This window comes from Oncorhynchus mykiss, chromosome 31 (assembly GCF_013265735.2).
Source record: "Oncorhynchus mykiss isolate Arlee chromosome 31, USDA_OmykA_1.1, whole genome shotgun sequence".
Taxonomy (NCBI): Eukaryota; Metazoa; Chordata; class Actinopteri; order Salmoniformes; family Salmonidae; genus Oncorhynchus; species Oncorhynchus mykiss.
In genome coordinates this window covers 33,048,257-33,066,313 of record NC_050571.1, presented here as the reverse complement: position 1 = coordinate 33,066,313, position 18,057 = coordinate 33,048,257, and the positions used below count along the sequence as shown (strand labels likewise).

Here is an 18,057-nt window from a genome sequence, read left to right as displayed (position 1 = left end):
CCAACAAATTGGTCTAGAATTCTTACTCAAATGCAACTTTGATATGGGTAAAATCCCTATTAAGTGTGCAAACTTTCATAAACAACTACTTCTAACTTGGAACCTCATGTACAAACAATTTTCCCCCTCATAGGTATACAATCTGGAATAATAAAGACAAATATAAAAACAAGTCTGTTTTTCCAGAACTGGTTTGACAACATTATTTGGGTTAAACAATTATTGAATAATGATGGACAACTATATGATTATCCAGAATTTATGAGAACACACAATGTTACATTCACTCCTGAGGAGTATCAAATTGTTGTTAGAGCGGTCCCTAAAGGTGCTATTCTTCTTTTAGGAGAATATAACAGTACTCCAAGTGCAACTGTTGAGGATTTTGTCGCCTCAATACAACTAGAAGGAATTGACATTTTAAACTATAAATGTAATAACATGTATATAGGAAAACTATGTCAATATGTTACTATTCCATCTGCTAAACTGTACTGGAATGCAGCCCTAGGACAAGTGAACTGGAACTGAAAGTTTCGTTGTTATCTGGTAAATATTGTATATCTAATAAGGTGAAAGAAGTATTATACAAACTCATTCATAGAGTCTGCCCTGTATAGACCTTTATTATACACCAGATTTAAAATAGCTATTGATAACAAATGTGTATTTTGTGATTGTGACCCAGAGACTCTTGACCATTTATTTTGCTCTTATGTCATAAGATTTTGGTGTGAGTTAAAAGAACATTTGTTAATTTGAAAGACTGATAGTGTTTTATTTTGAACCAAATTATATAGACCCTGATTTAACTTTCATTGTTAATTTGCTTCTTTCATGGAAGATTCTTTATCCATAAAATGAAGTGGGCAGAGAACAAACCCCTTTTCACATTATTTAAGACAGAATTTAAATATTATTTTGAAATGATCAGTAAATGTAAAAACAATAGCAATACGCACCTTAAAAGTATTTAACAAATTGAAAATAAAGCTTGATATGTAATACCCCTCTGTTAGGTTTATGTACTCTTGTTATATATATATATATATATATACACTTTTTTTGTTGTATTTGTTGTGTTCATAATAAAAATAAAAAATTTAAAAATATATTTTTTTAAAGTCTTGTTTTAAAAGTCTTGCAGTAATGCAATTTCAACAGCAGAGGGCACAAAGTTATTGAGTAAAACAGGCCTACAGTATCACTTTGGCAGGGGAAGTAAGTATCACACTAAAACGACTTCCTATCATTTAATAAAGTTAATAACAGACATGTCATAGACACAGAAGGATGGAAGCATCATTAAAAATGGTTTTAGACCCAACGACATTCAATAAGAGTTCATGAGCTAGGCCATTCTCAGCAGACTATCAGCAACCATACATCAACGATGCGTAAACGAATAACAGCGACACTGACGTGCAGTGTCAATGTCCCTTGATTTAAAAAAGTTATGATAATTTCTTCATGCTCAGGATCTCATACCAAATTGATCCCTATGATAGTCATTTACTTATTAAGTGCAGACTACAGAGCAATCTTGCAGCACGAACTTAACATTAGTTTCAACAAGTCAAGATGCCCATTGAAGTTATTTGCATAACTGAATCTCTGAGAGTTTAGGGAAATATTTTTACACATTTTCTTCCCATGAGCAGTAGTACTCGTGCCGACTGAAAGTGAAACGTGACGGTGTGAGCGAGGGGAAGTTGTGATCTTTTTGTCACCAGGTTGGTGTGTTGCTGGAGCCTAGAGGTCTCCCTAGGGTCAGGTCAGAGAAGTCAGGTCTGGCACAACAACAGGCTGTTCCTGGCCGTGTTCCGACACGACACTGGACCAGTAAAGACACATGAAACACCCGTCCTCATTGATGGATTCCTAGAAGGCAAATATTTCCCATCCTGGCATTGCAGACAATGTGTAACGCTACAGATACCCCAGGATGATCTCTGGCAGATTTTGTGAATGCCAGGGGCCATGTGCTAAAAACACACAGAGAAAAGTTAGTATCTCTTACAAACGTCAAAGTAAAGTTATTCTAGCCATGTTAAATGCCAGTCTTAACGTTTGCCTGTTACCTAACTGTACAGCACAGTGAGAGCGTCTCAGCACCTGTCTGTTTGTATGGTGTGTGTGTGTGAAGGAGGAGATACTCCCACTGGTTCTCTGACTGGAGCCCATAAAGCACACATTTAACACATGTCCTTCAAGCACGACATCCCTGTTTGGACTGCCAGGGTCAGTGGAAACATGTGTGTTTAGCACAGGAATGACCTACACCACATGACCAAAAGTATGTGGACATCTGCTTGATGAACATCTCATTCCAAAATCATGGGCATTGATATGGAGTTGGACCCCCCATTGCTGCATTGCTGCTATAACAGCCTCCACTCTACTGGGAAGGCTTTTCACTAGATGTTGGAACATTGCTGCAGTTCATCCCAAAGGTGTTTGATGGGAAGAGGTCAGGGCTCTGTGCAGACCAGTCAAGTTCTTCCACACTGATCTCGACAAATCATTTCTGTATGGACCTCGCTTTGTGCATGGGGGCATTGTCAACAGGAAAGGGCCTTCCCCAAACTGTTGCCACAAAGTTGGAAGCACAGAATCATCTAGAATGTCATTGTATGCTGTAGTTAAGATTTCCCTTCACTGGAATGAAGGGGCCTAGCCCGAACCATGGAAAACAGCCACAGACCATTATTCCTCCTCCACTAAACTTTACAGTTGGCACTATGCATTGGGGCAGGTAGGGTTCTCCTGGCATCTGCCAAACCCAGATTCGTCCGTCGGACTGCAAGATGGTGAAGCGTGATTCATCACTCTAGAGACGTTTCCACTGCTCCAGAGTCCAATGGCCAGCGAGCTTTACACCACTCCAGCCAACGCGTAGACTTGTGTGCGGCTGCTCGGCCATGGAAACCCATTTCATAAAGCTCCCGACAAACAGTTATTGTGCTGACGTTACTTCCAGAGGCAGTTTGTGTCAGTATTGCAATCTCGGTAAGATGATTTTTACGCGCTACGTGCTTCTGCACAGAGTTCTCGTTCTGTGAGATTCTGTGGCCTACCACTTCCCGGCGGAGCTGCTGCTGTTCCTAGATGTTTCCACTTCACAATAACAGCACTTACAGTTGACCGGGGCAGCTCTAACAGGGCAGTAATTTGATGAACTGACTTGTTGGAAAGGTGGCATCCTATGATGGTGCCACATTGAAAGCCACTGAGCTCTTCAGTAAGGCCATTCTACTTCCAATGTTTGTCTAGGAGATTGCATGGCTGTGTGCTTGATTTTATACACCTGTCAGCAACGGGTGTGGATGAAATAACCAAATCCACTCATTTGCAGCGGTGTCCACATACTTGTGTATATGCAGTGCATTCGGGAGATCTTCAGACATTGACTTTTTCCACATTGTTACGTTACATCCTTAATCTAAAATAATTTGTTTTTCCCGCCTCATCAATCTACACACAATATCCCATAAAGACAAGGCAAAAAGTGTATTTTTGTGTGTGCACATTACATTTACATAAGTATTCAGTATACGTATCCCTTTGCTGAGAATCAAAATTGAGCTCAGATCCATCCTGTTTCCATTGATCATCCTTGAAGTTTCTACAACTTTTAACTACAAATTAAGAAATTCATTTAATCCATTTTAGAATGAGGCTGTAACGTAATAAAATGTGGAAATGGGAAGGGGTCTGAATACTTTCCGAAAGCACTGTATAGTGTAGCTGGTTTACTGACAGACCATACAGTCTGTCATGTTCATGTGAATTACTGGAAATTTGACATGGATTTGAAAATGCATTCCAGGATATATACATATATGAAAAGCACATCTGTGAAAAGAGAATATGGGTGCAAATGTGTCTAAGAGAAACAGAGAAAGAGACAGGGAAGAATGACACTGTGAGCGAGACAAAACGTGTAGTTGATGTTAGCGTCACCAAAGAAAGAGATTATACAGCAGTTGGCCTCTTCACTCTTTCTTAACGTTTAAACAGCCATTTTTGTATCTGTTTTCCATTTAGCATTCCATGTGAATTCACAATGCAGCTGCGCTGCTAGCAGCAAAGGTTTGGGTCTCACCGTGCATCCCTTTCAGATGGTTAAGCATTGCACCTGTACTACCATCTACTAGGGTCCTAGAAGTTATTCTAGCCAAAATCACAGAATCCCTGACATTAAAACAGAATTCAATAGTATTAAAAAATGTAGTGAACTTATTAGAAAATTTATTAATTTACCCAAGTTAAATCATAAGACATGCACAAAATGCATCAGTGATTCGTATTTTCCTGCAACTTTTTGAAAAGGCACAGGAACGCCCCGGTCTTTCACAAGAAATCCATAGCACGTTGGGGACGATAAAACAACGGAAGCCCATTCCTTTTCAAATGAAGGAAGCTAAGTGGGCGGGGACCGTTGGTCGATGCGGAGAATGGGAGAGAGACGTGAAAATTAGGGAAAGCTGAACTTTATGCAAATACTCTGACAACTCATTGCTATTGACCAAAGCTCACTCAAGTTTCCAGCTCCTACTCAATTGGCTGTTGATACCTAGGCACCATCTAGCCTTTTTTTTTATTTTTTTTATCTTGCTAGCACCAACATGACGGCTAAGCATGGATGGCTATCCGAATTTACAAGCATCTCGGCAATTGTGTGTGTGGTGCGTGTATGTCTAGTCTATACTCAGTGTAGCCGTTAGCAATAATGCTAATGATAAACGTCTGCGGGTAGATGGAAAGGGTTTCCCCAAAACCTTCTCAATTAAAGGTGAACTACAAAATAGCCTATGCCTACCCGGCTGAATGACATCATGATTATTTGCACCAATCCAGTTGCCATTTGTTGGTTTAAGCATTGTTGTGGACTTCCAATGCTGTTGTTTTTCTATTAAAACGTGATTTTGCAGACAAATTTATGGATTTTCTAGGGCCACACATGTACCTCAATTTCACCTTGCAAAGTTTGCATTTCTTTTTCATTTAACTTCTCATAGCATTGCCATACAGGACTTTGCTGCTGTTTGTTATGGGATTTTTATGAATAATGACTAAATTATGCATACATTTAACGTAGAACTATAACTGAACAGGATACTACCCCGTCACTGTATTAATGTATGAATCTTATTTTAATCATAACACTGAATATAATGTGTTTAGTTTTAGTCAAGAATTTGAACAAGCGCTTTCTGTTCCTTGTTAGAAACAAATGGAGCCATCGTCAGACCGGCTGGAATACTGTGTTCCTTACAGGACATTCTGTCCCCACCCAGGGAGGGGAGATACCTTGGGCTTGTAGTAGATTGTTTAACAGGTGGCAGACAATGTGAGAAGGCTTGTGAACTATATTGAAAATAAAAGAGCCGCACACTCTAGGAGCTCAGATGCAAAAATGTAATACCAATGTTTCGACAGCCAAGCTGTCTTCATCATCACTTTATTGCCATTGTATCTGAGAGGGACATTTATGACGAAATGTGAGGTATATAGACCAATGAACAAGAAATGATAGGCAGAACGTTCCCGTAAATAAACATTTGACTATTGTAGACTGGGCCTCTGTTTTTATTTCTATCAGTATCCTACAAATCCTGATATAACAGACTGAGTAATTTAATTTAATTGGTTAAAGAACATGAGAACTTAATTCTCCTAACATGTTGCTTGCCTTTCCAACTGTCAACAACGATGATAGTGAGGTGCAGAGTCAACTCTAAATTGATTCGTCGACTCCCATTTCTGAGTGCCAAGATTTGAGTTTCTATTGGACAACTTCAAGTATGTCCCTCCGGTTTGGTTCTGTTTAAGAAACATTTTGCAACAGAATCGATGTAATGAAGCCCCAAGCAAGCCAGCACGAGGGAGAGGAGGCAAAAAAAACATGGTGAGCATATGTCTTGGTAATCTGTTTCGCATGCCTCAGAAATTGACCAAAGTAGCCTAAAGTTCACCTCTTTCCCCAGGCCTTTATAGCCTATAACAAGCAAAATAATATGTTTTGTGATAACTGCACTGTGATTTTAATTTTTTTTCAGTTTGGGATTTTTGTTAACATTAAGTATTCCAATTTCATTTAAAAATTCACGCCCCTAGCAGGAAGCACTAAACCACAGCTGAGAGTACTCTCTTCCTCTCTCTGTCTTACACCCCCTTCTGTAGGCCCAGGAGGGTTTCCTGACCATATAACCTGACCAGGAAATACTCTGGGCCCAAGTTAAAGTTAAAGATCCTGTTTTCAAACCCCTCTCTGTCTCATCTGCCCTCTCTCTTTCTCAGGTCCTGTCAGTCTGTCTGTTTGTCTCTCTCAAGACACAGGGGGGGGAGGGCTTGGGAGGAATGTGGCGGTTGCCATAGGAGATCTTAAAACGGAACAGCAATCACCTGCCGGCTCAGCCTCAGACCGCTTAAAATTGGCCAGGAGGTTTTCCTGACCAGAAACAACTCTAGGCCCTAGTTATAGTCTAGTGTTTTCCTGGTAAAGTCCTGGCCCTACTCTTATACATAGCATGAAATGCCAATTGTCCACCAGCCAATCCTAAACACAACCTTAACTCAATATAACCCCTTTAACTAGGGATGTTAACAGTTAACCGTTAATCGGTTAGCCGCCAAAAATGCATTTGACCGGTCATGATTTATTTGTCTAATTTGCATACATTTAGTGGAATTAAAATTGGCTCATGTGTATTTTCATTAGTTGTCAAGCATCTTATTTATCACATGCGCACAGCATACAGAGCCCAGTTGGGGGAAAAAAGCTGGTACTGGAGTGAAAAGTGCTTTTGTTAGCCCAGTCGTCATTGCACAACAAATAAATTCTTAAATGTAAATCGGAAGTTAAAAACTGTTTTGATAGCCACAACTAAAAATAGCTACTATTTGTATTTCTCAATCTCAACTCATAACTAAAGTGTGACTCCCATTCCAGTGCATAGGCTATAGTCAACAGTAGGCAGGCTATAGTCAACAGTAGGCAGGCTATCAGAGCACCACCCACCACTTTGTAATGTGAGCGTGAGGCAGCATAATTGTTTGAAACCTGAACGTTCCACTTTACTTTAAATAACGAGGCATGTCTTACCTTGCTTTAGAGTAGCCTAGCCAAAATCCAACCATAGAAACATGGAGGCAATTATTTTATAAAGATTTCCTCATACCATTAACCATCATTTTCTACTGCTCTATTGGTTTTCATTTCAACTTTCTTTCGTTGTCCAGAACCTAACCATGTTAGTTGTTGCTATTAGATTCTCTTTATACGTCTCAGATATTAATCTCTGTCACATATAGAACCGCTTGGAAAAACAGAGACATCGTAGAGGGGTCAGAAAGGGACAAATGGTGAAGAGTGAATGTCAATGTCTAGCAAGATTGGTGTATATGTGTGACAATGGAAAAACGCTTTGAGATGAGAGGGAGGGAGGGCGCCCTTGTGTGTTTTGGGTAGAGGTGGATGGGCGGAGCAGAGGAGGATGTGTGACAAGTCAGGGCTTACGATTGGTGGGAGGCACAAGTGGGACAATTTCCATACGGAAAAAGGCTAAACACCTGACTAAGATACGGACTAAACAACACCTGACTAACATACACAGCCCTTCAGTAGGGTAATAATAGCACACTGGTTGCCCAAGACAAACACAGACAAGGTGCCCCATATCAGATGACGTGCATACACCACATCACACACACACACAAACAAATAGCTTCCAGACACAACACTCTCTGTCTTCTTAGTTCTATGACGCTGACCACCACCATATTACTCAACAATCAATACTGGGTAATTGTCTTTCATTTGTGCTGCAAAAACACCTGTTGGCACATCATACAAACAGGCCAAAACCTATATTGTTTTTTCAGTGATATGGGTCAGACCTGGGTTCAAATACTATTTTAAATATCTCAATTACTTTCACATACATTCGAAGTATTCAGATGTCTTTTCAAATAAAAGATAAGTAGTTGAATATTTCAATGCATTTGAAAATACCCAAAATACCCAAATACACTGACTCAAATACAACTCCCATGCATTTGACCTATATTTGAAAATACTGCTTGGCTCAACACATAGGGCTGCTGCGGGCCCGGGGAGGTTTTGTTAACCTTCCGGGTCAGTCAATTATCCGTCAATTGCCCAGTTAGGCCAGTGATTTTTTGTTTGTTTGTTTGTAATAATGCTATATAATTGATGGGAAAAAACAGAACATTCCAGAAACGGTTAGTTCATATAATGATAAATTTAAAAAAACATACTAGATCTGACTTTGCTGATAGCTACATTGAGGTAAATCATTCTTACTATTTATTTATTTTTACCTTTAGGCAAGTCAGTTAAGAACAAATTCTTATTTTCAATGACGGCCTAGGAACAGTGGGCCTGTTCAGGGGCAGAACGACAGCTCGGGGATTTGAACTTGCAACCTTTCGGTTACCAGTCCAACGCTCTAACCACTAGGCTACTCTGCCTTCAGAAAGTATTCATACCCCCGGACTTATTCCGCATTTTGTTGTGACCAACTGAATTCAAAATAGATTTCTCACATATCTACACACAATACCCAATAATGACAAAGTGAAAACATGTTTAGACATTTTAGCAAATGAATAGAATGTGAGGAAATACTTTGTAGAAGCACCTTCTTGGGTATGTCTGGATCAGCTTTGTACATCTGGATTTGGGGATTTTCTCCCATTCTTCCTTGCAGATTTTCTCAAGCTCTGTTAAGTTAGATAGGGGGTGGCGGTGAACAGCAATCTTCAAGTCTTTTCACAGATTTTCAATGGGATTCAAGTCTGTACTTTGGCTGGGCCACTCAGACTTTCACATTCTTGTTCTGAAGCCATTCCAGCATTGCTTTGGCTGTATGCTTGGAGTCATTGTCCCGTTAATCTTTGCCACCCAGTCTAAGGTCATTTCAAATCAAATCAAATGTTATTTGTCACATACACATGGTTAGCAGATGTTAATGCAAGTGTAGGGAAATGCTTGTGCTTCTAGTTCCGACAATGCAGTAATAACCAACAAGTAATCTAGCTAACAATTCCAAAACTACTACCTTATAGACACAAGTGTAAGGGGATAAAGAATATGTACATAAAGATATATGAATGAGTGATGGTACAGAGCGGCATAGGCAAGATACAGTAGATGGTATCGAGTACAGTATATACATATGAGATGAGTATGTAAACAAAGTGGCATAGTTAAAGTGGCTAGTGATACATGTATTACATAAAGATGCAGTAGATGATATAGAGTACAGTATATACGTATACATATGAGATTAATAATGTAGGGTATGTAAACATTATATTAGGTAGCATTGTTTAAAGTGGCTAGTGATATATTTTACATCATTTCCCATCAATTCCCATTATTAAAGTGGCTGGAGTTGAGTCAGTCACCACTCAATGTTAGTGGTGGCTGTTGAACAGTCTGATGGCCTTGAGATAGAAGCTGTTTTTCAGTCTCTCGGTCCCAGCTTTGATGCACCTGTACTGACCTCGCCTTCTGGAAGGTAGCAGGGTGAACAGGCAGTGGCTCGTGTGGTTGTTGTCCTTGATGATCTTTATGGCCTTCCTGTGACATCGGGTGGTGTAGGTGTCCTGGAGGGCAGGTAGTTTGCCCCCGGTGATGCGTTGTGCAGACCTCACTACCCTCTGGAGAGCCTTACGGTTGTGGGCGGAGCAGTTGCCGTACCAGGCGGTGATACAGCCCGACAGGATGCTCTCGATTGTGCATCTGTAGAAGTTTGTGAGTGCTTTTGGTGACAAGCCGAATTTCTTCAGCCTCCTGAGGTTGAAGAGGCGCTGCTGCGCCTTCTTCACGATGCTGTCTGTGTGGGTGGACCAATTCAGTTTGTCTGTGATGTGTACGCCGAGGAACTTAAAACTTACTACCCTCTCCACAACTGTTCCATCGATGTGGATAGGGGGGTGTTCCCTCTGCTGTTTCCTGAAGTCCACAATCATCTCCTTAGTTTTGTTGACGTTGAGTGTGAGGTTATTTTCCTGACACCACACTCCGAGGGCCCTCACCTCCTCCCTGTAGGCCGTCTCGTCGTTGTTGGTAATCAAGCCTACCACTGTTGTGTCGTCCGCAAACTTGATGATTGAGTTGGAGGCGTGCGTGGCCACGCAGTCGTGGGTGAACAGGGAGTACAGGAGAGGGCTCAGAACGCACCCTTGTGGGGCCCCAGTGTTGAGGATCAGCGGGGTGGAGATGTTGCCTACCCTCACCACCTGGGGGCGGCCCGTCAGGAAGTCCAGTACCCAGTTGCACAGGGCGGGGTCGAGACCCAGGGTCTCGAGCTTGATGACGAGCTTGGAGGGCACTATGGTGTTAAATGCCGAGCTGTAGTCGATGAACAGCATTCTCACATAGGTATTCCTCTTGTCCAGATGGGTTAGGGCAGTGTGCAGTGTGGTTGAGATTGCATCGTCTGTGGACCTATTTGGGCGGTAAGCAAATTGGAGTGGGTCTAGGGTGTCAGGTAGGGTGGAGGTGATATGGTCCTTGACTAGTCTCTCAAAGCACTTCATGATGACAGAAGTGAGTGCTACGGGGCGGTAGTCGTTTAGCTCAGTTACCTTAGCTTTCTTGGGAACAGGAACAATGGTGGTCCTCTTGAAGCATGTGGGAACAACAGACTGGGATAGGGATTGATTGAATATGTCCGTAAACACACCAGCCAGCTGGTCTGCGCATGCTCTGAGGGCGCGGCTGGGGATGCCGTCTGGGCCTGCAGCCTTGCGAGGGTTGACACGTTTAAATGTTTTCCTCACGTCGGCTGCAGTGAAGGAGAGTCCGCATGTTTTGGTTGCGGGCCGTGTCAGTGGCACTGTATTGTCCTCAAAGCGGGCAAAAAAGTTATTTAGTCTGCCTGGGAGCAAGACATCCTGGTCCGTGACGGGGCTGGTTTTCTTTTTGTAATCCGTGATTGACTGTAGACCCTGCCACATACCTCGTGTCTGAGCCGTTGAATTGAGATTCTACTTTGTCTCTCTACTGACGCTTAGCTTGTTTGATTGCCTTGCGGAGGGAATAGCTACACTGTTTGTATTCGGTCATGTTTCCGGTCACCTTGCACTCTGAAGCGGGTTCTCATCAAGGATTTGCCTGTATTTGGCTCCATTTATTGTTCCCTCTATCCTTACCAGTCTCCTTGTCTCTGCCAATGAAAAGCCTCCCCATAGCATGATGCTGTCAACACCATGCTTCACGGTAGGGATGGTGTTAGACAGATGATGAGTTGTGCCTGGTTTAGCATTCAGGCCAGATATACTGAACAAAAATATAAAACGCAACACGCAACAATTTCAAAGATTTTACTGTGTTACACTTCATGGAAGGAAATAAGTTAATTGAAATAAATTCATTAGGCCCTAATCTACGGACTTCTCATGACTGGGCAAGGCACAGCCATGGGTGGGCATAGGCCCACCCACTTGGGATCCAGGTCCACCCACAGGGGAGCTAGGCCCAGCCAATCAGAATGAGTTTTCCCCACAAAAGTTTTTTTTTTTTTTTACAGACAGAAATACTAGTCATGTCCAAACAATTGAATTGGACACATGTGGACTCTAATTAAGCTATAGCGACATCTCAAGGATGAGCAGAGGAAATTGGATAGACCTGAGCTCACTGTGAAGTGTCATAGCAAAGGGGTATGAATACTTATGTACATTTGCAAACATTTCTAAAAACATGTTTTCACTGTCTTTATGGGGTAATGTGTGTAAATGGGTGAGAAAAATATATATTTAATCCATTTTGAATTCAGGCTGTAACAACAAAATGGGAAGACTTTCTGAAGGCACTATGTGGTTGTCCCACCTAGCTATCTTAAGATCAATGCACTAACTGTAAGTCACTCTGGATAAGAGTGTCTGCTAAACGATTCAAATGTAAATGTAAGTCTTGGTTGAATCTTTGCGATGCGGAATTCAGGCATTATGCGCTATTTGAACGAAGTCTTTCCCAAAAATCTTCCTAATTAAATGTTGACTGCAAAGTCCCCTACCTGGCAGAATTATACACTGCTCAAAAAAATAAAGGGAACACTTAAAGAACACAATGTAACTCCAAGTCAATCACACTTATGTGAAATCAAACTGTCCACTTAGGAAGCAACACTGATTGACAATAAATGTCACATGTTGTTGTGCAAATGGAATAGACAACAGGTGGAAATTATAGGCAATTAGTAAGACAACCCCAATAAAGGAGTGGTTCTGCAGGTGGTGACCACAGACCACTTCTCAGTTCCTATGCTTCCTGGCTAATGTTTTGGTCACTTTTGAATGCTGGCGGTGCTTTCACTCTAGTGGTAGCATGAGACAGAGTCTACAACCCACACAAGTGGCTCAGGTAGTGCAGCTCATCCAGGATGGCACAGCAATGCGAGCTGTGGCAAGAAGGTGCTGTGCTGTGTCTGTCAGCGTAGTGTCCAGAGCATGGAGGCGCCACCAGGAGACAGGCCAGTACATCAGGAGACGTGGAGGAGGCGGTAAGAGGGCAACAACGCAGCAGCAGGACCGCTACCTCCGCCATTGTGCGAGGAGGAGCACTGCCAGAGCCCTGCAAAATGACCTCCAGCAGGCCACAAATGTGCATGTGTCTGCTCAAACGGTCAGAAACAGACTCCGTGAGGGTGGTATGAGGGCCCGACGTCCACAGGTGGGGGTTGTGCTTACAGCCCAACACCGTGCAGGACGTTTGGCATTTGCCAGAGAACACCAAGATTGGCAAATTCGCCACTGGCACCCTGTGCTTTTCCCAGATGAAAGCAGGTTCACACTGAGCACATGTGACAGACGTGACAGAGTCTGGAGATGCCGTGGAGAACGTTCTGCTGCCTGCAACATCCTCCAGCATGACCGGTTTGGCGGTGGGTCAGTCATGGTGTGGGGTGGCATTTCTTTGGGGGGGCGCACAGCCCTCCATGTGCTCGCTAGAGGTAGCCTGACTGCCATTAGGTACCGAGATTAGACCCTCAGACCCCTTGTGAGACCATATGCTGGTGCGGTTGGCCCTGGGTTCCTCCTAATGCAAGACAATTCTAGATCTCATGTGGCTGGAGTGGGTCAGCAGTTCCTGCAAGAGGAAGGTATTGATGCTATGGACCGCCCGTTCCCCAGACCCGAATTCAATTGAGCACATCTGGGACATCATGTCTCGCTCCATCCACAAACACCACGTTGCACCACAGACTGTCCAGGAGTTGGCGGATGCTTTAGTCCAGCTCTGGGAGGAGATCCCTCAGGAGACCATCTGCCACCTCATCAGGAGCATGCCCAGGCGTTGTAGGGAGGTCATACAGGCACGTGGAGGCCACACACACTACTGAGCCTCATTTTGACTTGTTTTAAGGACATTACATCAAAGTTGGATCAGCCTGTAGTGTGGTTTTCCACTTTAATTTTGAGTGTGACTCCAAATCCAGACCTCCATGGGTTGATAAATTTGATTTCCATTGATCATTTTTGTGTGAATTTGTTGTCAGCACATTCAACTATGTAAAGAAAAAAGTATTTAATAAGAATATTTCATTCATTCAGATCTAGGATGTGTTATTTTAGTGTTCCCTTTATTTTTTTGAGCAGTGTATAATTGTTTGTATCGCAGGGCCTCTCATCTTTTTAAGTGGGAGAACTTGCACAATTGGTGGCTGACTAAATACTTTTTTGCCCCACTGTATGTAGCCTACACTGTCAAATGTGTAGCACATAAAAAACACAGCTAGACAAACAGTGCAAAATTGAATTAAAAGGGCAATTGTTTTTACTGTTTCCAGACCTCGAAAGGGATCTCCCGATGTGGTTTAAGCATTGTTGTGGACTTAAAATAAAAAATAATCACAAAAGTGTGATTGAGTAAAACCTGAATGAAACAAGGTAAATAAGAAAAATACTAAAATGGGAAATTAGAATTTAGCTAAAGATAACTGATTTTATAGGGCCCTACAACCACGGCTCTAATTAAGTGACAATGCCGGAGAAGCCAGTGTTTGGACGATATATATATAAAATAGGCACGGCTGTTGTTAACAGTGCCAATATATCCTCCAAACATCGGCTTTGAGGGCATTATCACTTTAATACAACGGGCTACCAACATATTCAAATAATGATCGACATTTTCATTAGAAACGTTATTTTGACGAATTTATTCATACTATTTCATCCTTCACCAAGAGCCTTGACACAAATCTAGGGTTCCTACCCAAGCTGGCTGGTCATTCGTTCTATCGGTTCGGTTGCTAGAGACACGACCCAGTTGTTCAGTCTTTTTGTTCTGCATCTATGGATGAGACTCAGTTGTTGGTTCTAAATGTTCCATTGCCATACTGGCTGGTAACGTTCTTATCCCTTGCTTGCTAGCTAGCCAACTACGCCTAACTTACTGTTACGTCAGTGCAGCCAGAATAACAGCAAAGTAGCTGCATTCGCATAAGCTGTTTTCTAGTGACATTTATTTGAATACATCCAGGACAATGAACTAATGAGGCGCGGTTTCACCTGGCATAGAAAATGTGCTCACTCGTCAGGACACTGTTGTTCAGAGGAGCTAGACAACACAGCTAACCCAATCACGTCAAATTGAAGCTGGAAAGACTGCAAACTAGCTGCACTTTGTTTCATTTGACCTTTTTTCAATTGACATTTCTTTGTATATATCCATACAAATTATGCCAGCTGATTCATGCTTTTGAACTGACTGAGACACGCTGCCTGTCGGTCTCATCCCGACACGTTCATTACTATGGGACAGCTGGAGATCGAATTTGAATATTGAAACAATGTTGCAAATGCCAGAGACAGACAGCAAGGTTTATACAAATCTCCACTGTTGAAAATCAAATGTCTGTCTAAATGTGTAGATGCTTTTTTATAGTGGAGTTCAAATGTATAAAGTGCATGGCTGGGCTGATGAGACAGTGGATTGAGCAGTCGGATGAAACAGAGTAAATAGGCATTTTAATGTCATATATTTAGCCGGTGGTAACTTGTGGAATAGACACCGGCTGGAATATGGTTTTAACCAATCAGCATTCAGGATTACACCCACCAGTTGTATAAATTAAAATGTTCTATTGGTAGCACTGATGCTCCTAACTTTAAAAAAGAGGAGCACCACATAATGTAGGAGCACCAGATGTATGTTTTATTGATTTAGACGTAGCCAACATTGGGCCTATATGAATCTTACTTCTGATGCACATCTGAAGAAGATATCCTTTTTCCTTTCTAAGCCACCAAATGTTTGCATGAAAGTCGGGCTATCAGGTTGTTAGTGCAATATGGGCAACATCTAATAGAATGATTACTCTATGGTTGGTGTTCTTTGGCATAACAACAGAAAATCCAGGTAGGTGTTATGACAGGATAGGAGCCAAAGTGCTGGTCAGTGTTTCTCAGAGGACCCTAATATCATTTGAATAGATGCATAAATGTTACATTTAGACAAAGATTTTAGAATAGGCTATATGATTCAGAAGACGCCATTGCACAAACATGCTGATATACACTACCACAGGTAGCAACCTGTGTTAGAGCTAACGTTTACTTTGCCCTAGCTAAAGGGCAGCTAGCTAGTAAGCGATTAGCATTAGGCACATGCTAGCTTCCTTAGACTAACTCGCATTTCACAAAGAGCAAGATACACAAACAAATATTATAATAGAAAAAATATGTGGAACAGTGTAGAGAACAGTGTCGCAGTGAAATATTGTTCCTTTCTCTGTCTGTCTGTGTGTCTGTGTGTCTCACCGTGAGGGAGGTGAAGGTCAAGCAAATGCCACCGAAGCCGTTGAAGGAGAGGGCCAGAAAGATGAGAGCAGAGAGCCCTGATAAGAGGAGAGAGCAGCAAAGCATTGTTTAAAAATAACTATGTCTGTCATCTACAGGTATCAGCAAGTGACTGTGTGTATTTTGTGTTGTTGGGGATAATGTCTATCACTTACGTGGAGGATCGTACGCTGATATTGACATTATGGCACAGGAGAGACCAAAACAAAAACTGCAGAAAAATAACGTTTAATTTTTAGATGAATATATAAAATATGGAATACATTATTATAAATGTACTAACAAATAATGGTCCATTTTAGGCCAAGGAGAGAGATGGGGTTTATTTGTCAAATATCTCTATCTGCTCTCCATCTCCCACTTTTTCCCCAGGAAGAGATTCCAACGAGGCTGGTGTTCTCCTACACCCATGATCAGTCATTACAGAGTTCACACACCGCTTTCGTCTGTCCTACACACAAAATTAATAAGGCCCTATTCCCACTACGAGAGATGGAGAGTCTGAGGAACGGACAGGCAAAAGAGATTTCTACTTTTCAATTCACATCACATCCTTGCCTTACCTTACCTTTCATTGTGGTTGGCAATGCAACATTCTCGCTCCTCAGCTCAAACTGCCCGTAAATATTTCAGAAGCCACTAGCACAAACTATTTAACGATCCCAGCAACTTTTCTTCTGAAACATAGTACAATATTGAATAATGCAACCAAACCATATTACTCTCGTGAATAATGCAACAATCCACAAGCATTTGCAGACAATTAAGGATTTATGTTCTTGTCCATACACATTAAAATTAGCTAACAATACACAGCTAACTCCTGCGAGTTAGCGAACAAACTTGCTTCATGATCAAGTAACGTTGGCATATCAATCATGAATGTTTACCCCTCTATTTCAAATATAAAAGTACTGTAACGTTATCATACAGTGTCATTCATATTATAATATAGGCTACACAGCTAGGTAACGTTAGCTAGCATACAAAATAATTCCTGCATCCTCACAAACATGCTGGCTGTAGCTGAATGCTGACGTTTCACTGAAAACTTTGATAATTCCCTAGGGAGTTGCTTCTTGCCTGGATCTCAGCTATGCAAAAAAAATTAAAACAAGATTTAAAGCTAGGGCAATCATTTCAGAATGTAACAGACTGTTACTACAATTTCCGGAAAAACTACATGGAACCCAATATGGTTCTATCTGGAACCAAAAATTATTTTCCTATGGGTACAGATGAGTATCCTTTTTAGTTTGCTTTTTTTCCTAAGAGTGTAGAGGGAGGCAACTGGCGGGCGAGTGTCGTGCGCTACTTCTAGAGGCAGCGGTCGAGGCATGACAGTGTCATGCCGTTGCCCTCTTTGGGTACAGCAAGCCCCATCCCCCTCTCCCTGTCTCCTACACCCAGGCTGCTGTGGTCAGAGAGGAGATTATCCTGGAGGAGATTATCTCCTCATGGCCACAGTAGAGAGAGAGAGTGAATTTTCATAGAAGAGAACAAAGGAATTTCTTCCACCTCACAGAACTTGAGGTCCGAACAACATTTATGTTCTGGAGGTATAAAAGAGCGGTGAAGAATCCAGCTACAAACTGGTCCGTTTGGTACAATTTTGTGAAACTCATGGGAGACAATACGGCCACATTACCATAACGCTGTTTCTATAATATCCTCAGATATGAGGTTTATAACTAATAGTTGTATAAGATGAATGAGTGTGGATGATACTGTTTGTGAAATTGTGTAATGTGATTTTGGACTGTTTAATGAAGGAAACTCCAATTCCCTTTGGAGTTTAACTAAATCAGAGGACCGCCCACCAGCACAGTTATGGTCGGGCATCCTGGGACAGGCCTTTTTCTGCTCTCCCGATTAAAGCCCCCACGTTGAGAATTTCTTAACAGACCATGTTTCCCTCAATTACGAGAGGACAAAGGTTGTAGACCAGCTTATCTCGATAACGAGAGGGCCAAGGTTTGAGTAGATGGCTGAATCTTTTAACCATACCACGTGGTTAAACTCTTAGACTATCTATACCGACAGAATAAGAACAAGTCTTTGATATTAATTACTAGTCTCCAGCTAGGAATTCGGTATCATTGAACGCGAAGAACGACAACCGCCGAAACATCTATCCATGACGACATGAATGAATGTCACTCTGAACTATCCATTCTAACCACGACAGAGAGGGCGGACAGACTCGTAAATATATAT

General features: G+C 41.9%; 1 protein-coding gene across 2 annotated transcripts in view; it reads right to left on the bottom strand.

The window, feature by feature from the left end:
• The window catches only part of LOC110505037 (large neutral amino acids transporter small subunit 3), a 44,091-nt gene that overhangs the window by 13,435 nt on the left and 12,599 nt on the right, over positions 1-18,057 (bottom strand). For both annotated transcript variants that reach the window (XM_021583980.2, XM_021583981.2), the window contains exons 4-5: positions 15,996-16,051; positions 15,802-15,878 (exon numbers count right to left, since the gene is read on the bottom strand). In XM_021583980.2, the coding sequence (XP_021439655.1) occupies positions 15,802-15,878; positions 15,996-16,051 (133 nt within the window). The remainder of the gene's footprint in view (positions 1-15,801; positions 15,879-15,995; positions 16,052-18,057) is intronic.